Genomic DNA, 24101 nt, shown 5'->3' with positions numbered 1-24101 from the left:
ATAATATTATTATTTTTTAAATAATATATAATTAATAGAGACACCTGAAGATATGTGATTTGTGTCGCAGTGGTTTTTAGTGTAGTTCCGTCATTCGTCCAGAGCGGCAGGCGGCGCTGCAGTCACTCACTCTCACCGCAGCAGCGTCTCCCGGTTCCTCTAAATCTCTCCCATCCGCTATTTTGATGCTGGAGATTCTCTGATCGTCTAAAACGGATGACAGCTCTTTATTAAACTAACAAATGCGACAGAAGTGAGCGAACTTGTGTATATTAAGGATCAAAGCGGTCGCGGAAGGCGCAAACATGTCGGCGAGCGCTGTTTATGTGCTGGATCTGAAGGGGAAGGTAAGATAACGGTTCACTAGCACAGCAGGCTAAAGCTAATCCACATAAAACATCAACGCGAGGTGATTGAAACAGAATTTAAACTTATTGTTCAATACAATAAATGAAATCAGAGTGGTTTTAAAAGTCCAGAGTATTACGTTATCAGTTAATGAAACTGAGATCTACTGAAATATATATTAACTCCTCAAGCAGCTGCTTATTATTAACAGGTTTTGATTTAGCAGCTGTCAGTCAAAAGTCAAGCATTATTAATCAATAAATAATAATTATTAAATGTTATTTCTGTGTGTGTGTGTGTGTGTGTGTGTGTGTGTGTGTGTGTGTGTGTGTGTGTGTGTGTGTACATATGAATTGATAAAATGATATGAAAATAAATACAATTAAATTCATTCATTAAACACGTGCTTATTTTAAAGTGATGTTTTGATATGGTAACTGTCAGTCAAAGTCAGTTATTATCACTAATTAATAAAGAGCAGACATTTGTCTTAATCCTTTTTTAAACCTGTTTGTGTCCATCTCTATGCATCAGTTTGAGTTGCATGAAATAATTGCACATTTCATCTTACCTCATGTAAATTTTTTAATATTTACAGTCTCGCAAAATCATTGCCTTCTATCTGACAGTAGAAACTAAATACATTACAAGTAATGCTTTGGTTACTCCAGTGCATCTGGGTTGATATGGATGCTGAGCCTGGAAACGAGTGTCTTTGGATTCGAACTGCTCTGCATTATTGAGGATCATCTTTGTGTTTCAGGTGCTGATATGCCGTAATTACCGCGGTGATGTGGACATGTCCGAGATCGAGCATTTCATGTCCCTGCTGATGGATAAAGAGGAGGAGGGGATGCTGTCGCCCATCCTGGCTCACGGGGGAGTTCGCTTCATGTGGATCAAGCACAATAACCTGTACCGTATCCTCCAAACCTCGAGAATCTAGAACAGAGAATCCCATTCATTTTAAACAGACCGTCTGTGAGCTCCGAGGTTACCAGGGTTTTATAGTTAACTACATTAAAACTACTTGAGACCTGAAATATAATAAAACTCACAATTAAACATCAGCTTCTAAATAGATAAACTCAATAAATGTACGTTGTTTCCAAAATTGCCCGTGATCACGCAGCTCTATTAATTATTTAATTAGATTTTAATTTTGAATCTAAGCTGGCCTGAACATTATAAAATTACAATGTCATAAAAATGACACTAAATTACTTTATTATCATTGTGATTATAAGTAGTATCTGAAAAATACATTCAGAACAATGGCTGCTGAATAAATGTCAGTTCACTCTGGCATTTTATTAGGTTTTGATCATTCATAATATTATTTAGGATCCATTTAAAACATGTTTGTTGTAACCTGTTAATCATTTGATAGGTTTACTGTCTCTTTAAGCATGTTTTGTCTCTTAACCCAATGACAAACAGTTGTTGCAACCTCCAAGAAGAATGCTTGTGTCTCCCTGGTTTTCTCCTTCCTCTACAAAATTGTTCAGGTACATTATACATCAGTTGTGGACTTGAAGTGATTTCTGGGTTAGGGATGAACCCAATAACAGTTTATCACTGCTTACATTTGAGTATCACTTGCTTTATTCAAACAGGATTCTGATGTGTTTTTCCCCAGGTTTTCTCTGAATACTTTAAGGAGCTGGAGGAGGAGAGCATCAGAGATAACTTTGTCATAATCTACGAGCTGCTGGATGAACTCATGGACTTTGGATACCCGCAAACCACTGACAGCAAGATCCTCCAGGAGTGAGTGCATGTTTGATTTCCTTTTATGAGCCATTTTTAACAGCTCTGTTCACTCGCCATCAAACCGTGTGAGTGAGATTCATTTAAAAGCAGATGTGATTCATGAAGTAACTGATGGAAGGTGTTTATTTTTAACAGATACATCACGCAGGAAGGTCACAAGCTGGACACGGGCGCTCCTCGGCCCCCTGCTACGGTCACCAACGCCGTCTCCTGGAGGTCAGAGGGCATCAAGTACAGGAAGAACGAGGTTTTCCTGGACGTCATCGAGTCTGTCAACCTCCTGGTATGTGTTTAGAATAAACAGGAATCCGTCACAACGAACAAGACACATTCACATCCATGATTTTGTTTTCTCGAGATGAACCTGCTGTTCTCATGAAAGCTTTAACACGTTACCGAAACGACACGTTTACTAATAGGCCCGAGGCGAGCAATCAAATCACATTATATTTTGGCTCCTAACAAGATAATTGCATGTAGTTTTACAATAATTAGCTCTTCGTGTTGTGTTTTGCGTTATATACTGAGTTAATGTTTAGTAGTTGTGCAAGTGTACTAAAATATACTTCATCTTTGATCATAAATTATACATGATTATTTAAAAATGTGTTTTTCAGATGTAATATGTAATGCATATACACTGAACAAAATTATAAATGCAACACTTTTGTTTTTTCAGCCCCATTTTTCACGAGCTGAACTAAAAGATCGAAGACTTTTTCTATGTACACAAATGTGTCTAAATCTGTGTTCGTAAGCACTTCTACTTTGTTGAGATAATCCATCCACCTCACAGTATATTTGTAGCAATAGCCAAAAATACATTGTATGCGTCAAAACTGTCAATTTTTCTTTTATGCCAAAAATAATTAGTGTATTATGTTCCATGAAGATATTTTGTAAAAAATTTTATCGTAAATATATCAAAACGTCATTTTTGATTAGTAATATGCATTGCTAAGAATTCACTCGGACAACTTTAAAGATGATTTTCTTAAAGTTTAGATTTTTTTTTGCACTCTTAGATTTTCAAATAGTTGTGTATCAGCCAAAGTTAGTTTTATCCAAACAATCAATAAAAAGCTTGTTTATTAATCGTTCAGATGCTGTATTAAATCTCAATTTCAAAACATATGACTGGTTTTGGGGTCCTGGGTCACATAACATCATGTAACTCAATGACCAAAATGATTGGGATTATGATTTTTGCAGCTCGGTAACTTAATTATTAAATTAATTAATTGTGAAACAGAATAGTTCCGGCTTTTAAAAAAAAAAATCAGACTGGATGAGTCACATTATAAAATTACAAAACTATTATAAAAATAATCACACTAATGAACTATATTTATTTATTCATACATTTAGTATTTTTAATCAAGATAAATTGGATTTAAAAAAATTAATTTACTTATTTTCTACTCTGCTAACTTATTTTTTTATTTTATAAAAAATAAACTACATTTTTTAAATTTTAATTAACGTGTTTGACATTTACTCCGCAGGTCAGCGCGAACGGAAACGTCCTCTGCAGCGAGATCGTGGGCTCCATTAAGATGAGAGTGTTCCTCTCAGGGATGCCCGAGCTGCGTTTGGGTCTGAATGACAAGGTTCTGTTCGAGAACACCGGCCGTGAGTCTACTTCCTCGAGTTTCTGTCCCCATACGGATGCTAAAAGACCCCTGTGACATCTGAAACAGAGCTTTATGGCTTTTATTTCACGTGTCCATGCTCTGAGCTCATCTGGATGTGTGTTTTACTCATTTGTTGAATCAGATCTCTCTTCTTCAGGTGGGAAGAGTAAGTCCGTGGAGCTGGAGGATGTGAAGTTTCATCAGTGTGTGCGTCTGTCTCGATTCGAGAATGATCGCACGATCTCCTTCATCCCTCCGGACGGAGAGTTTGAGCTGATGTCCTACCGCCTCAACACTCACGTGAGGGTCTAAACTCACTTCAAAATAACAAATATACTCTTATACTTAATTATAATATTAATATTAATGATATAATAATGTTTAATATAATATAATGTAGAAGTACAAAGGTACAAAGTGTTATGTAAATGTAATACTGAAATTAAAAAAAAACAATGTCCGTAAGAGTAAAAAATAACTTTAGTAAATGAATAAATTATGAAAAAGGAATAATAAATAAAAAGGAAATTATAAATTACAACAAAAGTTGTAAATTTAACTTAAATAATAATATTGTAAAGTAAATATTTTGTTTAATAAATATACAGTTGAGATTTATATTAGGATTAAGATTTTTTTTTATATAATACAGACATACAAAGTGTTATGTAAATTTAATACTGAAATATATATTTATTTATATAAGATAAAAAAAAAACTAATTTGATTACATTTAATAAATTCCGAAAAAGGAATAATTAATAAATGAAAAGGAAAAAATAAATAACAACAAAAGTTGTAAATTAAACCTAAATAATAATAATCTAAATTAATGTATTTTATAAATATAAAATTTTAAGATTATATTTAAAATATTTTTTTATAATATAGAAATAAAAGTTTAATGCAAATATAATATTGAAATAAAACAGAAATTTATATTTTAACAAGATTAAAAAATGTAAAAACAAATAATATTGTAAATAGTTTATACATATATATACACAGTTTAAAGTTTAATATTAAGATTAACATAAATATTTTTATCACAATAATTGTAAGTAAAATAATATAATAATAAAAATATATAATAAAAAATCTAAAACTACATAAAGTTATTACAAATAATAAACAAAAACAGTGGCATTAATTCAAATTATGTCAATTCAGAATATTACATTATAAAACGTGTTAATTCAAGAGATGAATAAAACTGTAATAGTGTAAAAGCAGGTCAGTCTGATTGTGTTGTGGTGGTTCTCTGTGTGAACAGGTGAAGCCTCTGATCTGGATCGAGTCTGTGATTGAGAAGCATTCACACAGCAGAATCGAGTACATGATCAAGGTGAGAACACCTGCATCCCTGGGATTTTGTGGTGTGTGTGTGTGTGTGTGTGCGCACAGAGCATCTAAATCGTGTCTGTTTTACCGCAGGCCAAGTCTCAGTTTAAGCGACGCTCCACTGCCAACAACGTGGAGATCCACATCCCAGTCCCGACGGACGCCGACACGCCCAAGTTTAAGACCACGGTGGGCAGCGTCAAGTGGGTGCCGGAGAACAGCGAGATCGTTTGGTCCATCAAATCTTTCCCGGTAAGAAACAAGCACATTATACTACATCTGTTAGCTAAAGAGTGATCTCAGCAGAAGCTTACGAGTGTGTGTGTGTGTGTGTTTCAGGGAGGGAAGGAGTACCTGATGAGGGCTCATTTCGGGCTGCCCAGCGTTGAGGCGGAGGACAAGGAGGGAAAGCCACCAATCAGTGTCAAGTTTGAGATTCCTTATTTCACCACCTCTGGAATACAGGTGACTTACCGTTACCTTCACACTTTCATTACAAAGTGATACTTGATGGCTTGCAGTCCACTTTTTTTAAAATCTTGGATTATGAGATTGATTTAGACGTGTTTTCTTAGTATTATTTCTTAGTATTATTACTAGTTTTTATTCATATTTTGAATTAGCTTTTTATTTTTATATTTATTTTATTTTTAATTTAACTACTTTAGTAATTTTATGTGCTTTTGTGTTTCTTATATATTACAATTTAGTATTATTTATCTACTATTATAGTTTTTTTCTTCATATTTTGAATTCAATTATATTTATATTTTCAGTTTAGTTTTAATTTATCTACAGTTTTGTAATTTTATGTTCTTTTGTCATTTCTGTTTTTTTAATATATATTACCATTTAGCATTATTTATCTACTATTATAATTTTTATTCGTATTTTTTCAAAATATTTTCAGTTTCGTTTTAATTTATCTACATTTTAGTAATTTTAGGTGCTTTTGTAATTTTTATTATTAGTAGTAGTATTATTTAAATTACCATTTAGTATTATTTATCTACTATTATAGTTTTTATACATTTTTTTAATTGGCATTTATTTGTATAATTTCAGTTTAGTTTAAATTTATCTACATTTTAGTAATTTTATGTTCTTTTGTAATTTCTATTCTTTTTTTAATATTATCATTTATTATTATTTATCTACTATTATAGTTTTCATATTTTTTTAGTTGGTTTTTATTTGTATATTTTCAGGTTTGTTTTAATTTATCTACATCTTAGTAATTTCATGTGCTTTTGTTATTTTTATTCCTTTTTTAATATTAGCATTAAGGGTTTTCCCCCTAAATTTAAGTTTGAGTTTTAGTTCAGATTTTTTTCTTATTTTTCTATTTCCAATAGATAATTTTAAATGTAAATGAAAATAAGAAATTGAAATAAGTTTGTGTTTATTTTTTATTTCATTTAACAAAAATGTTTGAATAGTTTTAATTCTAGTTTTGCCTAACATGGTGTAGGTCGGCCTCACGAGGATTTAGAGAACAGAGGCTTTCAGTTGCATTTGTTCATAAATAGATTAATCATTACTTAAAAAGCAGCTCTTGTGTTATGGTGTGTATTACAGAAGCAAACATTATTTTCACTTCAACCTTGAGTTCAATGCAGCATATGTTACTACTCTAACTAGAAATATTGAATCAGAATTAAATCTATATGTCAGTATTCAGAAGAATCAGTTTTTGACACTAGGTGGCGCTGCTGTCTGTATGTGATGAGCACCTGTTGCTCCGGCTGTGGCAGATGCAGTGTGTGTTCTGGTTATTCCTCTGTTACAAGTCTGTGCTTTTAAAGGATTTGTACACTCACAGTGGTGTTTAAACATTAATATGAGCACATCACACACACACTATGAGGCTTTGAGCAACCGTTCTCATCTTTGATCAACTCTTGAGTTCATTTAATTTCACTAAATAGGATTTATTTATGAAAAGAAGCCGGAATCCCATTGACAGCAAGGGCTCTGAACATCATCAGACATCTGCATAGAAGAGGAACATATTAATAATATCTCATTTATTTATTCTGATCAGGTGTTTGCCGTAATGTTGATTCAAAATTTCATTCAATGGAAGAGATATTCTGTGTATCATTTCATTTCTTGGGAGCGTAAGTGAGGCTGTGACGGATCGACGTCTGTCCGACTGATTTTATCTCTGCTTGTGATTGTTGAACAGGGAAATATGTTTTTTTTAAATCAATTGCTGCAATTCTGTCCCACTCAGCCTCGATTTCATTCATAAAACGATAAAAACAGCATCTACAACTACATTGACTACAGCTAGAATAATTAAAAAAAGGTTTTTGAGGATTGAAAAAATAATAATTAACATTTTAAATGAGAAGTGGTGCATTTGTAGCCAAGTTAAAATACAATTAGGTTATTAAAACAATTAAAAACCGAATAAAAAAAATGAATTAAAGCAAAATATATAAATGTTTACAAAAAACTAATAAAAAAAAAAATCTAAACAAATAAAATAAACTATTATTAAAAATAAAGAATAGCATATTAATAATATTAAAATAACTTCAGTTCTGTTTGTTGATGAAAGCAGAATGCTTCACTCAAAAATAATAATTCTGTCATTTGTTCATTTTCATATCCTTCCAAACCGGTATGATTTCTTTCTTCAGCAATCAATAATTATTATTTTTCTCCATAAAGTGTAAATCAGTGTCAAAGTCCATTATTGTTGTGGTTTTATTATAAAGACACTTTCTTGGAAATAATCATGAATGAGGACAGACTCCTTTAAGTTCTCTTAAACATGACATTCGGTAGAATATTTATCTTGTGTCTCGTGCAGCATTGTGGGTTTTAATCTTGTTGCATTAGAAACGGTTAAAGTTGCATGCATGTGTCATATCAGGACACAACTCTGTATAATGACATGGGTATGACACAGGTATTACAAGGAGAGGGTTCTTATGAGGACATAACCCATGTCCCCATTTTTCAAAACTCTTATAAATCATACAGAATGAGGTTTTTTGAGAAAGTAAAAACGCACAAAGTTTCCTGTGAGGGTTAGGGTTAGGTGTAGGGTTGGTGAAGGGTCATAGAATATACAGTTTGTACAGTATAAAAACCATTACACCTATGGGATGAACACACTTTACACAAAAACAAACGTTTGTGTGTGTGTGTGTGTGTGTGTGTGTGTGTGTGTGTTGTGGCCGTGACAGTGGCCCGATCCAGACGCTGGTGGCCAGTCAAGGCCAGGACAGACCACAGCTCCTGCTGCTGATTCTTGTGTTTTAGCAGACGGTGTGTTTATTTGTTATGGTCAGTCGAGTGTGTGTGTGTGTGTGTGTGTGTTTCTAAGGCCTCAGCAGTTTATAAAGGCGGGCCGAACAGAAATGAACTGTACAGGACTGCAGTCGAGCTGTGGGACGTGTTTGTGGAAACTCTCAACAGAAAAACTGCTGTTTGTTGATCTGGGAATGATTCTCGCACAGATGTTGTGCACTGCAGCGGTCAGTGGATTCATGCTTTTTGTGTTAGCATGAATAGACCATTTTAAATTTGCAGAAATGTGTTTGCTTCATGCAGAATTTGAATGCGATCAGTTTTTGTTTTACAGAATGAAATGAGAATAATAATGCTGTTAGTCTCTGTGATCTTCTCTACTGTAAATATGACTCGAGTCTCTTCTTCAGTTTGTGTTTGATGATCCAGCAGGACAAAACTAAACAAAATTGCAATAAGATCCAATGCTCTTAGCGAATCTCAAAGGCTGATTTAATTCAATAATTATATGCACTGTGTGTTTCAGAGTGTTTGTTCATGCAAACAGCTCATCTTTGTTAACAGTAAATGCTTCTCCACTTGAACTTTTTTTTTTTTTTAGGCATATGCATCCATTTCTGGTGCTTATAATGTGCATTAGAAAATGCACCATGCGCCAAAAATCTTTCCAGACTTGTAATGAGAAGCACTTCTAAATAAAAGAGCAGCTTTAGGGTCCCGATGTGGTTTTCCCTTAAAGAATAAATGTTTTATGCTAGCAATAAATATTAGTCTTGTAATTCAACAGTAATGTAATAAAAATTTAATTATTGATTATATTTCCTTAAATACTTTTCTTTACATTTATAATCACAATATTAATATTTCTTATTTTGTTTTATTAATATTATTTAGTAATGATAATAATGATAGAATAATGTTTAGTGCTACAATATGTATTTATAATATTAATTTTAGGCATTTTTAGGTTTTTATTTAAATTATTATTATTTGTGCAACAATGTGCATGATAATATTTTAGTTTTTGTCATTTATTTTTTATATAGTTTAGTTATGAAGCAAGAGGTATTTTTATTATTATTATTATTAGTGCAGCACTGTGTATTATTATTATTTACAGCAATATTGATATATTTACAAAAGAAAATGGCACAAAAAAACTACAAACTGTAAAAAAATTGGTAATATGCATTGCAAAGGACTTCATTTGGACAACTTTAAAGGCCGTTTTCTCAAATTTTTTTTTTTTTTTTCTTGCACCCTCAAATTCCAGATTTTCTAATAGTTGTATCTCGGCCAAATACTATCCTATCATAGCAAACCACACATCAGGGGAAAGCTTATTTATTCAGCCTTCAGACAATGTATAAATCCAAATTTCAGAAAATGTACCCTTATACCTGGTTTTGCGCTCCAGGGTCACATTTCACATCAGAAAAGTCACAATTTGTTTTCCCCAAAACGTGCAGCCCCTTCCAGCAGATGAGAATGGTGCATCTGATCGCTGAAGAACCTGCGCACCTTTCATTTACAAGACATGCGCCGAGGAATCACAAAATAAAAGCATTTACAGTGGAAGCCAGTACTGCAAAGTTGTAAAGCGTCTGCGTGAGGATTTATTCGTTTAATATGTTTTCTGATCAGTGTCAGATTTATATTTATGCATGTAGCAGACGCTTTACTTCAGTCGAGGAGCCAGTATGTAATTTAATGTTGACATTGTTTGACACTCTGTAAGCCACAAACCAGACGAACAATCGACAATCAAATGAATCAGACAAATTACAGAGAGGTTGAAGGTGAAGCATCAGATGAACTCGGGGCGACCTCGGTTACGATATCCATAAACAGCTTCTCCAATAAAATTACTTCTAATTTTCTGTTTTAAACAAAAGATTTCCTCAATATAATGGTAAGTTTCATCAGCCCACGCGGATATCAACGACATAAATCCGTCCGAAACTCAATTTCCCCTGAGAGTGAGGATGTTTGGGCTAAAAGACAGTGTCAGATCTAATTAAGAGGTGGACTTCAATGAGATTTCCTCTGGTTTTCGTTCAGCGCTCGACTGCGTCCCATGTGTCTTGTGGGGGTTTTGAACCTGGAGCGTCAAAAGAGCTCTTTGGGAATATAAATGCATGTTAGTTCTTCCATAAATCAAGATTATCATCCGATGCCTTCAGCTCGAGGTGCATAACACACTCCTGTGAGAGAGGATTCTGGGTGCTGACCTGCTTGTAAACCTCGGGCAGGCTTTGATAAGCTCTGCTGGCTGCGGTCGGTGTGTCTGCGTGCCCTGAGCGCCAGGCGTCGAGTCCCCTGCGATTAGCGCCGCTAGCTGATTGTGCCACAGTCCCACGCTCGCAGAACCAGGCTGTGGTTTGGTTGCACGTCAAGCCTCGGGCCGTTTGTCTCAGACTGGCCGACCGCATCTAGAGATCTGCAGTCTGTCTGGATGAACTGGACTGGCCTTTGGACTATTACCGCTGACCTCTGCTAGTCACAAATAGACACGTGCGTGACATTTTTAGCATGCATGGGTTTTATATGAAAACCCGAATAGTTTTCCCAGCATGGCTATATTTATACTACTGGTCCATTTTTTTTTCTTCTGCTCATCAATGCTGCATTTGTTTAAAAATGCAGTCGAAACTGTAAAATTATGAAATAATTTTACAATTTAAAAGAACAGTTTTCTATGTGAATATAATGTAAACTGTAATTTATTTCTGTGATGCTCCGCTGTATTTTCAGCATCTTTACTCCAGTCTTCAGTGTCACATGATTTTCAGAAATCAGAATAATATGATGATTTACTGCTCAAGAAACATTTCTGAATATCAAAAGAATATCACCGTTTTTGCTGCATGAAAGAGATTTTAAAATCAATTTATTATATTTATTCAGTAAGGAGGCATTTATTTGTTTAAAGGTGCAAATAAAAAGACAGACATTATAAGGTTAAAAAGATTTCGGTTTTCAAATAAATGCTATTCTTTTGAACTTTCTGTTCAACGAAGTTTCTATTCATTGAGGTTTCCACAAAAATGTTAAATAAGATTTCAAAATTGATAATTAGAACAGTTAATGATAATTGTGCAAATCTGATTTCTAAATGTTCAGTAATGATGCTGAAAATTCAGCAGCGCATCACGGAGATAAATTACATTTGGACTTACATTCACATAGAAAACAGTTCTGTATTTTTGATCAAATAAATGCAGCCTTGGTGAGCAGAAGAGACTTATCTTATATGTGGATGAAACAAGCGAAAGCACGAAGCTTGGCATTTTTCTGATCCTCTAATTGCTTGACTTCTCAAATTAAAGTGCCTTTTTTTTATAATAGTGTTTCCCACACTGTTATTAGGTGTAACGTGCAGCCTCTCGTTGACGTGTAATTTTCACAAAGGTTTTTTAACACACAAAACAATCTTTAACTCTCTCGTCTATATCTTTGAGCTCTACACACGACAGACGTCCGGCTCACAACATTTCTCGGGGTCATTACAAACAATCGTTCACCATATAGACCTAAATAGAACTCATTTCTGAACTACAGATTTAGGAGAGGACTCTTATTATGTTCAGTCTTGCATCCAAACATCATCACACACTGCAAACACACATTAATGTCCAAACACCATGTAAAAGTGGATTTTGCATAATAGATGGCCTTTAATGAATACAAAAGTTCAAAACCGCATTTGTTTGAAATAGAAATATTTTGTACGATTATAAATGTCTTTACAGTCATCAATGGAATACATCCTTAAGTTAATAATTAATAGACATTCATTTATTTTCTCATTAATCTAACTGAATTCAAACTTTTGAACAGCGATGTGCAATCATTAGTGTTTTATTCCTGCTATGTTTTGATCAACAACATTGCATTTGAATTTTTATATTTGCCATGATGCATGTTTTTCCGTCTCATTAGAATTCTAAAAACCCTGAAACCCCGTCCTTCAGGAAAAGCCCTGCTGTATATTTTGTTTGCTTGTTTACATATTTACGGAATGCTGCATGTCAAGAGCTGAATCAGCAGCGGTGTATGTTTGCGTGCGTCTGCCTGTCTGCCTGTCTGACCGTGAGCTCACGCCGCATGCTAATGAGAGACCGGTGACCACGCACATCTCAGCACTGCCCACACTGGACTCCATCCAGCTGCAAATATACACTGGAGTTCACTAAGGGCTGACCAGAGCATGACATAAACGCAGCCCGACGAGACGAGCGGCGCACGGCATTATTTAGCCCTTCACCGTCTGGCCGTCTCGTCGCGCTCGCCAGGGTGGACTCCGATGGTGGCCTGGGAAGTTTGTGTGAGCTGCACCCAAGAGTGGCACATCACCGTCCCCACAGACGCCAGGATTCCCAAAAACGTGTGTGTGCACAGGGCTGTCCTCGTGCTTTTTAAATCTGCATTGATACCTAGAATACAGCTCTCGTTCTGCGTAAGCCTATTTTGCATTTTACGTCGGCTATTTTTGTGCATTTTAGACAGGGAGGTTTTCTGTGAGAATAGAGTCCACGATTAGAACAAACGCTCGGATCAACAAACACAGAGCTGCTGGAGACGAGGACTGTAATTCCTCACGTCGTAAACGTCCACCCTGCGCTCCGGGGCAATTAAAGGTGACTAGAGACTTCAAATTGAATTGCAAAAATAAAGTTACCAAATAAAAATACAAAACACTCCTAACCACCCATTCCCCCCATGTTTTAATTGTTTCGCCAAACAGATAGTTCATAACTCAGTGTTTAGCCAGATTTGGAGTTCTTGTACTAGTTTTTTGATATATTAACATGATTATAGTAAGTTATTATGGTATATAATTGTTGGGGAAAGTTACTTTTAAAAGTAATGCATTACAATATTGTTACTCCCTAAAAAAGTAACTAATTACGTTACTTACTAATGCGTTACATTAAGTTTGCATTACTTTTTAAATATGAGCAGGACTTGATTGTTTTGAAAAAGTAACCTAGATATTTTCTTGTAAATTAACAATTACTAATTACTTGAAAAAAGTAATCTGATTATGTAACTTTTAATGCGTTACCCCCAACAATGCTTATTATTATTTTATAATAATATTTTTATATTATAATAATCAATTACAATGTATATTATTGTTATTGAAGCTGATTATGTTGTACTATTTATATACCAATTATAATATAAAACGTGTGTGTGTGTGTGTAATCAGTAACAATTATTATTATATAAGTGTGTATTAAATATATTTACATTTGGTAATATTTTAGTTAGTTATAAAAAAAATCAATTAATGCATTATAAACTGTATTATATTCCTGATTATGCAATTGCTATTTTTTCTAATTACAGGAACCAACCAACAACACATAATTTGTTTTTAATAAATAAAAATATATAATCTTTATATATGCATTCAATCTGCAATTATTATTTTATTTCCAATCACAGAAAACTACAATTTTCCCCCAACAGTAGTCGTGTTGTTTAATATAGAAGCAAAATAGACTAAAACAAAGGGTGAATTGTGCCGGTTACAAACCAGCATAAAACTGTTGAAATCGTATTGTAACATGGGTAGAAACAACACTTCACCTCTAATTCTGAGTATCAGGTTTATCTGTCGCCTCTTACAAAACGTGATTGTGCTCTTTCAGCATGTTTGGAGCGGTTGTGCAAAGGCTTGTGTAGTGATGCAAGGCCCGTATGAACCCAACGAGTGCCATTTCCCCAATCTCACTTCTTCATGGGCTTCCGCCCGCGCTGTCCAACTTCGCCACTTTCCCATGGGCTCCGACCCTAACCCTCGGATGCCCACGTGGACCTGACATGAAGCTAATGCTAGATGTAGATATCACAAGCCTTGGATGCGTTTGCTTGATATTCCTCAAACATTCTTGCTTGGGCTTCTTTAAAGCCTTTTTGTTGTTGTTGTTGTTGTTGCATACAAAAATGCAATCATTTTTATTCTTTCTTTATCTTTTTAGCCGTCTTTGCACTGCATTGTGCATTTGAAAAGTATAATTTAAAACTAAATATTGCTTTGCATTGTTTGAATGGGTTGTTATTTATTCCCATTGCGTTGTAGGCTTTTAGAAGGTTTGCCTTAATGAATTCACCCACAATGCATTGCAGTGTGTCAGTAATATATGTGTGTTTTGACAGGTGCGTTACCTGAAGATCATCGAGAAGAGCGGCTATCAGGCCCTGCCCTGGGTGCGATACATCACCCAGAACGGAGGTAAAACACTCTCTCATCCTCTCTTCTCTCTTCTTGTCATTGTTTTTCACAGCGTTGCTTAATTGTTGCCAAATACCTGCAGTGCAGCGCAGAATGATGGGAGATTAGTGTTAAATGCGGAGATGAAATTGTTCTGTTGAAAGAGGATGTTCAGGACAGACATGTGCGCGATGGTGAAACCCAGATAAAATTAGAAGCGCTGGTACAGTGAGGGAGTGCTACATTTCTTTCTCCGAATTCACATCTTCAGCTTACAACTGAGAGCCAGGGCTTAATGTTTCGCATATATTTTAGTAGTCAGAGTTGTATTTTATGAATTTTTTTATATAAAATATATATATTTTTTTATTTAGTTAGGTATTTTCTCATCAATTCCACCGTGTGTAATATTTTGTTGCCTTTTTTCTGTATTTGATGAGAAAATAGTTTTTTTTCGACTATGAACCATAATTTCTAACCCAGCAGTCACCGTAGCTAATTAAAAAATAAAGATAACAAATTGCAAAATAAAAATATAATAGTTAATAAAAATATTTGTTATATATATCATTTTTTTTCTAGATATTTTTCTCACTTCAGTCGATCTATATTTCTCCCTTTAATAATTTTTTTGTATTTGCACTGAAAGTATTTTATTTTTTTTTCAATCATGAAAACCATAATTTTAACCATTGTAAATTAGATAAATTATAACAATAATAACAAAAGTATAATATTTCTATCATTTGCTCTTAAAGTTTTTTGTCTGTAGCTAATTAAATATTAAAAATAATAAATTACAAAATAAAAAGTTACAATTGTGAAGCCATGTTTTTTTGTTAAATAAGCATGATAAAGATATTGTCATCTATATATAGCTATAATTATAATATATTATTATAAGAAATAATTGTTGTTTAGGGCCATATTTACAGAAATGCTGTTTAATATATTAATAAGGCATGTATTTTTGACGCGTGACAAATCCCCGTGGTTTCATTAAAATGGACAGTTTTATGGGGCTCACAGAAGTGAAATGAACAGTTTTTACTACTGCTGTTTAAATCAGAAACACTATTGAATCCTCTTTGTCTTGATGCTCTCGTCTAATGACATGAAATGAAAAGTGCTCAGCTTGCAAAACTGTTGCTAAATGTTCTCCAGTCGTGTAAACTCCGGTTAGCCGTCTTCCTCTCTGAGTGCATCCAGCATGTGTTTGATACGCACCATCTATCTTCATCTTGTGAACTTGTCTCAATCTTCCTGACTGATGGAGCTCTTGATTGTGTTTTGATGGGTGGAGAGAGAAAGTTCAGCTGTCACAATTAACTTTCCCCCTGTATTTCCATTTTGTCCTGTTTCCTGTCGTTCTGTGCATTTAATTAAGCCTTGCTCATTTCCTTCGCTCTTTGCAGACTATCAGCTGCGGACTCAGTGAACATGAAGAATTAGCCTGGAGGATCATGGGTCTGTCTCTCTTTCGGCTCCACACTCATCTGCAGTATTCACGACACACTAGTGCTTCCAATCGTTTCAAACAAATACATGTCAGATCTTAAGACTTACGGATTGCAATCGAGTTTAGGTTTTATTCAAATCTTCCTGTTTTGAATCTTACGGAAACTCTCCAGGACATTTGAATCATATAAATCTTTATTTGAAAGAATCATATGTATCTTTACTCGGAAGAATCATATGAATCTTTACTCGTTATTAGAATCATATGAATCTTTACTCGGAAGAATCATATGAATCTTTACTCGGAAGAATCATATGAAATCTTTACTCGGAAGAATCATATGAATCTTTACTCGTTATTAGAATCATAAATCTTTACTCGGAAGAATCATATGAATCTTTACTTGTTATTAGAATCATAAATCTTTACTCGGAAGAATCATATGAATCTTTACTCGGAAGAATCATATGAATCTTTACTCGGAAGAATCATATGAATCTTTACTTGTTATTAGAATCATAAATCTTTACTCGGAAGAATCATATGAATCTTTACTCGGAAGAATCATATGAATCTTTACTCGGAAGAATCATATGAATCTTTACTCGGAAGAATCATATGAATCTTTACTCGGAAAATCATATGAATCTTTACTCGGAAGAATCATATGAATCTTTACTCGGAAGAATCATATGAATCTTTACTTGTTATTAGAATCATAAATCTTTACTCGGAAGAATCATATGTATCTTTCCTCAGAAGAATCATATGAATCTTTCATTTTGAATAACTAAAATTCTTATCTTGTCAAAACGAATCACATTCCCATCACCTTCTCATTGATTCTGTTGATTTGTGTTGAAATATGAGCCTGACGTCCTTGAGAGGATTTGAAAGATTCATACTTGCTGATTCACTGAACTGAATCATTTCTTGGCCGTTCCACAAGCTTTAATTCTCAAACTGCAGATGTGTGTGTGTGTACGGTGTGTGTGTGTTTGACAGTAAACCGGAATCAAGTTCCTTTACACTTGATGAAAACGCAGCGCAGTCCTCGTCCAAGGGTATCACGTCACATTTCAACGGAGGAAGTGTTCATACGCGTCACATTTCAGATGTTTTCATACTGTAAACACGTCATGTTTGTGGTTATTTATCAGATGAATTCAACAATGTCGTGAGGTCACAGCGAAAGTATGTTGCATATTACAGTGTTTGTTACATTTCAATCAAAAGTCAAAAGATCTTATGATATTTTGAAGCGTTTGTATTTCTAGGTCATCATTTTGTTCAGGGACGTCCTCAGATATTGTTTATTAATATTCAGTATTTTTAGTTTTTTATGTCATTCCTGCACACTGACTCATTCGTTTGTATTTTATTTTCGAGTTTATTTATAGTCTGTCCAGTGATTGAGTATTTTGGGCTGCTCTGGGATCTGTTCACAGTCCCTCATGAGTTTACACCACTGACTCGAGTGAAACCGTTCAACACACAACTGAAAACTAAAGTCAACCGTGGTGCCAATTTAAAAAAAAGAGGAGATTAAATCATAATTGTTAGTTTTTTGTATTAGTTTGTCGATTTGTCTCATTTCAATTGCCTTCAAAGGACAGAATGTGAAGGTTACCATGTTTACTATGGTACAGCATGCAGTGGAGCTGAAATGTGACGTAATTGCATTCCTCTTGAAATGTTCCTGTATCTCACTTAATTCATCTCTTTGTGCACGTCAGACATCAATAAAGTACCCGTTTAGAAAATACCTTGTCTGATCCATCTCATAATTACTATTGGAACATGGCTAAATATTTATTCATTTGGCATAATATATAATCTACATACTTTAATCAAGTTTGAAATTAGCAGTTTAGTCTATATACTATACACATTTGAATAAAGATGTTTTTATATGCATGTATAGATTCATTTTATTTCAATATTTTGTAGATTAAAATGTGTGTGCGCGTGCATATATATCTCACACACACTAATAATGCATAATGTGCATTTTTATACATATGTAATTTATAAAATGTATACTAAGGATATATTTAATTAAATTAGGAATTAAAGAATGACTATTCTGTTCCAAGAACTAATATTTTATATATATATATATATATACAGTCTTGTTCAAAATAATAGCAGTACAATGTGACTAACCAGAATAATCAAGGTTTTTAGTATATTTTTTATTGCTACATGGCAAACAAGTTACCAGTAGGTTCAGTAGATTGTCAGAAAACAAACAAGACCCAGCATTCATGATATGTACGCTCTTAAGGCTGTGCAATTGGGCAATTAGTTGAAAGGGGTGTGTTCAAAAAAATAGCAGTGTCTACCTTTGACTGTACAAACTCAAAACTATTTTGTACAAACATTTTTTTTCCTGGGATTTAGCAATCCTGTGAATCACTAAACTAATATTTAGTTGTATGACCACAGTTTTTTAAAACTGCTTGACATCTGTGTGGCATGGAGTCAACCAACTTGTGGCACCTCTCAGCTGTTATTCCACTCCATGATTCTTTAACAACATTCCACAATTCATTCACATTTCTTGGTTTTGCTTCAGAAACAGCATTTTTGATATCACCCCACAAGTTCTCAATTGGATTAAGGTCTGGAGATTGGGCTGGCCACTCCATAACATTAATTTTGTTGGTTTGGAACCAAGACTTTGCCCGTTTACTAGTGTGTTTTGGGTCATTGTCTTGTTGAAACAACCATTTCAAGGGCATGTCCTCTTCAGCATAGGGCAACATGACCTCTTCAAGTATTTTAACATATGCAAACTGATCCATGATCCCTGGTATGTGATAAATAGACCCAACACCATAGTAGGAGAAACATGCCCATATCATGATGCTTGCACCTCCATGCTTCACTGTCTTCACTGCGTACTGTGGCTTGAATTCAGAGTTTGGGGGTCGTCTCACAAACTGCCTGTGGCCCTTGGACCCAAAAAGAACAATTTTACTCTCATCAGTCCACAAAATGTTCCTCCATTTCTCTTTAGGCCAGTTGATGTGTTCTTTGGCAAATTGTAACCTCTTCTGCACATGCCTTTTTTTTAACAGAGGGACTTTGCGGGGGATTCTTGAAAATAGATTAGCTTCACACAGACGTCTTCTAACTGTCACAGTACTTACAGGTAACTCCAGACTGTCTTTGATCATCCTGGAGGTGATCATTGGCTGAGCCTTTGCCATTCTGGTTATTCTTCTATCCATTTTGATGGTTGTCTTCCGTTTTCTTCCACGTCTCTCTGGTTTTGCTCTCCATTTTAAGGCATTGGAGATCATTTTAGCTGAACAGCCTATCATTTTTTGCACCTCTTTATAGGTTTTCCCCTCTCTAATCAACTTTTTAATCAAAGTACGCTGTTCTTCTGAACAATGTCTTGAACGACCCATTTTCCTCAGCTTTCAAATGCATGTTCAACAAGTGTTGGCTTCATCCTTAAATAGGGGCCACCTGATTCACACCTGTTTCTTCACAAAAGTGATGACCTCAGTGATTGAATGCCACACTGCTATTTTTTTGAACACACCCCTTTCAACTAATTCAACGAATTGCCCAATTGCACAGCCTTAAGAGCGTGCATATCATGAATGCTGGGTCTCATTTGTTTTCTGAGAATCTACTGAACCTACTGGTAACTTGTTTGCCACGTAGCAATAAAAAAATATACGAAAAACCTTGATTATTCTGGTTAGTCACATTGTACTGCTATTATTTTGAACAAGACTGTATATATATATATATATATATATATATACACACACACACTCTCTCTCTCTTAATAAAATATACATGCATGTATACTTTTGATAGATACCACACAAGATTAGCATAACCAAGACTTTAAGACTCAAACATATGAAAATGCACTAAATTTGACCTGTTTTCCCCTGAATTATCCAGACCAAGTTGATCCAAACAGATGTTGTGCATGATTTAATGTTTCTATCTTTACCCAAAGTCATGCCATTAAATATAAAAATGATCATTTATCACTTTATAGCTGATTTACCGCCGCTTTGGTGTGTCTGTTAAACATCTCTAGTTTGTTTTGTGACGTGTGGGTTTTGGTTGAAGTCCTGGAACGAGCGCAGGACAGTCATGCACCAGTCTTTGACTCTACTTGCCCTTTTATTGTGATGCTGTTGTCCTATTTTCATGCAACAGTTATCGGCCCATGAACACGACTCCACCTGCATTACCAGCATCTAATGCAAAAGCCTTATTATTTTCATATTAATTAATAATTGTTCTTTTTCCCATGATGCCATTGCTCTCAGTATTGGGTCGGTTGTATAAGACCAAGCAGCAAAAGCTTTGAAAGATTATTCAAGGATAATCAAATAAATGGTGTTTGGCATTTCCATCATTACGCCCACATTTCAACATTAATTTCTCTTGGCATAGATCGACACGGCTTAGTTTGATTGTTCTGAGAAACTGTGGAGGTGGAATGAGAGTCCGGATAAGTCACAAAGTCAAGTTTCGGTTAGTCAGGAAAAGTGGAGTGTGTCGCTTTACAAATTGTTTGTTAAAATCCAGGAGCCGATTATTTCATAAACATGGTGATCACTTAAACGTTCTGTGTGCATAATGTTCACAAGTTTTAAATTAATACTTTTATGCAGCAAAGATTCATTAAATTGATCAAGAGTGACAGTAAAGAGGTTTAATGTTACGAAGTTTCAAATTCTCAAAAAAAAAAAAAAAAGTATTTTTTTTATATATCTCGAATAAATGCTTTATATTCATAAAAAAAAATCCTGAAAATTAAAATGGATCTCAGTTTCCATAAAAATATTGAGCAGCACAACGGTTTTCAACATTGATAATAATCAGAAATGTTTCTTAAATCATTATTCTGATTTCTGAAGATCATGTGACACTGAAGACTGGAGAAATGATGCTGAAAATACATCTGCACATCACAGAAATAAATTACATTTTAACATATATACACATAGAAAACAGTTCTTTAAAACTGTAATAATATTACACTATTTTACTGTATTTGTATCAAATAAATGCAGCTTTGGTGAGCGGAGGAAACTTGTTTTAATAACATTAAAAAGCTCACCGACTCGTTTAAAAAGTTAAATAAAATGTTGCATATTTTAATGAATGGGTTTGATCATCCTGATAAACTTTGGGGATGTTTACTGTTGGTATACAATGTCTTACAATTATTTAAAAATATTATTTCTACCTTTTCTTTAAAAAAAAAGCATTTGTTATGGTTACGGTTTGGTGTTCTGGACAGATAAGCACAGGTTTGTCTTCTGGTTGATCAGGTTTGTGTGGGAGTCGAAAGGACAAAAGCTTTTGACAGAAACAGGTAATACACACTTCACTTCTAGAGCTTCCATTCATAGTGATCACATACCTCAGAGCAGGTTCACACACACACACACACACACACACACACACACCAAACCGTCCCCGAGGACGACTCAATCACTGACCGGAAACGTTCCTGGCACCTTCTGCTTTCTGATGTTTGGCACAGAATGTTTGATCGCTGCAAAGAAAAGAAAAAGAAAGATTCAAAATTCTGAGACCACTTTTGTATGTAAAACATGGGGGGAAATAAAGCAGAAATAAATCCCAAAAGTTACATTTTTGTGACTAATTAAATGATTTTTCGATGCTATATTTCTTTAAATCTCAAATCATATTGGAGAACATGATCATGAGGTCATTAAAGCAACAGACTAAATTACACTTTTCTCTTAAAACTTGTATTAACATAAATGTTTTGCATGTAATTATACATCATGGTGTATTCATCATTAGGCATATATTAGGATAAGTCTATATTAATATAATTTATATTATAAAAATATTATATAAACACAACATTTTTATTAAATATATACATGCATGTGAATGTACACATAATAAATATACACCGTATACATACATGTAAACAAACACTTATTTTGGATGTGATTAATCGTTTGACAGCACTAATTTTGTTGTCTTCTTTTAAATGCTCAATAATGTAATTAAGATTTAATAATTGTTTTTTTTTTTTGTAGTAAATAACAGAAACCTTTTAAAATGTAAAAAAAATAAGTATTTTATATATTTCCCCCAAAAAATATATTATAAAAAAATATAAGATATATGTATATTTTACCTAATTGAAACAACATTTTGGTTATTTTTTAGGCCTAAATAATTTATAATGTAATTAATAATAAGTAATAATGTTAAACCTCAGAAAAGTTTAATTCATGTTTAAAATATACAAAACATTTTTTTTTTTTTTTTTTTTACAAAATGTAAAAGTAAACAAAATTTGGGAAAGATGTATATTAAACATTAACATAAATGAAGACATTCCTACATTACAAATGCAAAAAAGAAATATTTTCATAAGTGGTCTCAGACTTTTTGGCTCCTTGCTCTCAGATTCACATTTATTATGGTGCTTCGTTTCTAAAAGCAGGTGCACTGAGTCTAAAAGTCCTATTGCACAACTCTCTTACAGTTTAATTTGATGAAACAGGGCAGCAGGGTATGTACGTGTCAGCGGAGTATAATATGATAAACCCACAAAGCCATAAAGCGTCCTGTGAATGAGTTTTACTGTCTGTAATTGCATCCTATGATGAAACTGGAGCAGATTAGCCTGGTTTGAGCAGGTCGGACAGCGTGGCGTTTTCACAGGGTCACACGGAAACCCCTTGTTTTGATTCAAAACGGAATCCTGACGCCTAGCAACCCGGTTCGAGCGGGGGAAGCCCTGGCTGTGTGACGTCAAACAACAGGTGCGGAGATAAACTCCAGGAATTATTTAGCTGCCATCGCAAAAGATGCATGAGTCAGTGCAATAAAAACTGACTGAAGGAGCACCGGATGAAGGCCATCTTTACTTAAAAGTGTGTGTGAAAGGTGCAAGACACAATAAAGCAGACGAACTTACCCTCTAATTTACAATGACATGCAAGGATTTCTCATGAGGCCGCAGGGAAACAAGGAAATCTCGCTGAGATGAGCTTTAATGAGTGGCCTGAAACTAAGGGCCGTAAATGAACGTGTTTCAGGTGGTGAAGCTGATTGTGACTGGCTGCACCACAGCAAACCTTTAACCAGAAACTTCCTTAATGCACAGGTGTGCACTGATTTATTAGCCAACAACATTTCAGCCAAACTTGATCGTCAACATCTAGATTTTTACCTATTACACAACTTTTGCACATGCAAATTACTTTATTGGAAATCTGTCAAGGGCAATGAGAGCGTTTTGTTGAAGGGCAAAACAAAAATCTGATTATTACAAGAAATCCAGGAATGAGAAAATGTGATTTTAAAAGTTATTATCGTTAGTGAAAACGAATGCCAAAACCATACAAAAAATATTGTTAATGAAATAAAGTAAAAAACAGACTTATTTCAGCTGACTGTCAAGGCAACATTTCTTATTTTAATTCAGTTTAACCATGTAAAATGGAAATAAAAAAATAATAAACAATGACATACTTTAAACACACACACACACACACACAATAAGTTTGCTTTAATTGCAATCATTATCTAAAATGGTTTAATGAACTATTTCGAGTTTAATTAGGCCTAATGTCTTAAACATATTCTTGCATTGTAGATTTTATAATGAAGTGATTTTTGATTACCAGATTGAATTTTCACTGCAGGGAATGTTCTGGAAAGAATGTTCTCCAGTTCATTGTTAAGAAACAGATAACATTCTTCTAGTAATGTTAAGTTTTTAATAATGTTCAGAATTTTTAAATGTCATTTTAGAATGTTCAGAGAACATTAAATGTAACATTCTTGTAATGTTTGCAAAATGATACAATGGAATGTTCCAGTAATGTTTGTCAAACCAAGTAAAAAAATGAAATTTAGAATGTTCAGAGAACATCTGGAACATTTTCATAACTTAGAATGTTAGCTAAATGTATTTTCTTTAGCTAAGTTTTGGCCTGACATACTGATAGCTGCAATAGTAACGTCCCAATATTTCGTCGAGCTGGCACATGATTTAGCTCTTTTAAGAAACCGTGGC

The 24101-nt window shown here is 34.1% G+C and overlaps 1 protein-coding gene and 1 long non-coding RNA gene across 2 annotated transcripts; one reads left to right on the top strand and one right to left on the bottom strand.

The window, feature by feature from the left end:
• The first annotated feature begins 129 nt into the window (after nt 1–129).
• Nucleotides 130–17807, top strand: LOC113045262 (AP-1 complex subunit mu-1-like). The gene is made up of 13 exons (XM_026205509.1): nt 130–347; nt 1112–1268; nt 1789–1856; nt 1988–2118; nt 2257–2404; nt 3627–3753; nt 3913–4055; nt 5029–5100; nt 5190–5348; nt 5436–5561; nt 14529–14604; nt 15999–16050; nt 17048–17807. The coding sequence occupies exons 1-12, from the start codon at nt 306–308 to the stop codon at nt 16019–16021; spliced, it is 1272 nt and encodes a 423-aa protein (XP_026061294.1). The 5' UTR covers nt 130–305; the 3' UTR covers nt 16022–16050; nt 17048–17807.
• On the bottom strand, nt 14595–23293 carry LOC113045263 (uncharacterized). Its single transcript, XR_003275967.1, has 3 exons — nt 22998–23293; nt 21532–21587; nt 14595–14680 (listed from the first exon to the last, which is right to left on the bottom strand). It is a non-coding gene; the product is annotated as an uncharacterized LOC113045263 (long non-coding RNA).
• Between the last annotated feature and the right edge of the window lie 808 nt (nt 23294–24101).

This window comes from Carassius auratus, chromosome 27 (assembly GCF_003368295.1).
Source record: "Carassius auratus strain Wakin chromosome 27, ASM336829v1, whole genome shotgun sequence".
In the NCBI taxonomy this organism is placed as follows: domain Eukaryota; kingdom Metazoa; phylum Chordata; class Actinopteri; order Cypriniformes; family Cyprinidae; genus Carassius; species Carassius auratus.
This window is presented reverse-complemented; position numbering and strand designations above follow the sequence as displayed.

Bases quoted from the DNA above. Each gene is read 5' to 3' on its own strand.
- LOC113045262 (XM_026205509.1), top strand. From the start codon at position 306: ATGTCGGCGAGCGCTGTTTATGTGCTGGATCTGAAGGGGAAG. The intron at 1,857-1,987 runs GTACATTATACA...GTTTTTCCCCAG, and splicing joins TCCTCTACAAAATTGTTCAG to GTTTTCTCTGAATACTTTAA. The intron at 2,405-3,626 runs GTATGTGTTTAG...TTTACTCCGCAG, and splicing joins TCGAGTCTGTCAACCTCCTG to GTCAGCGCGAACGGAAACGT.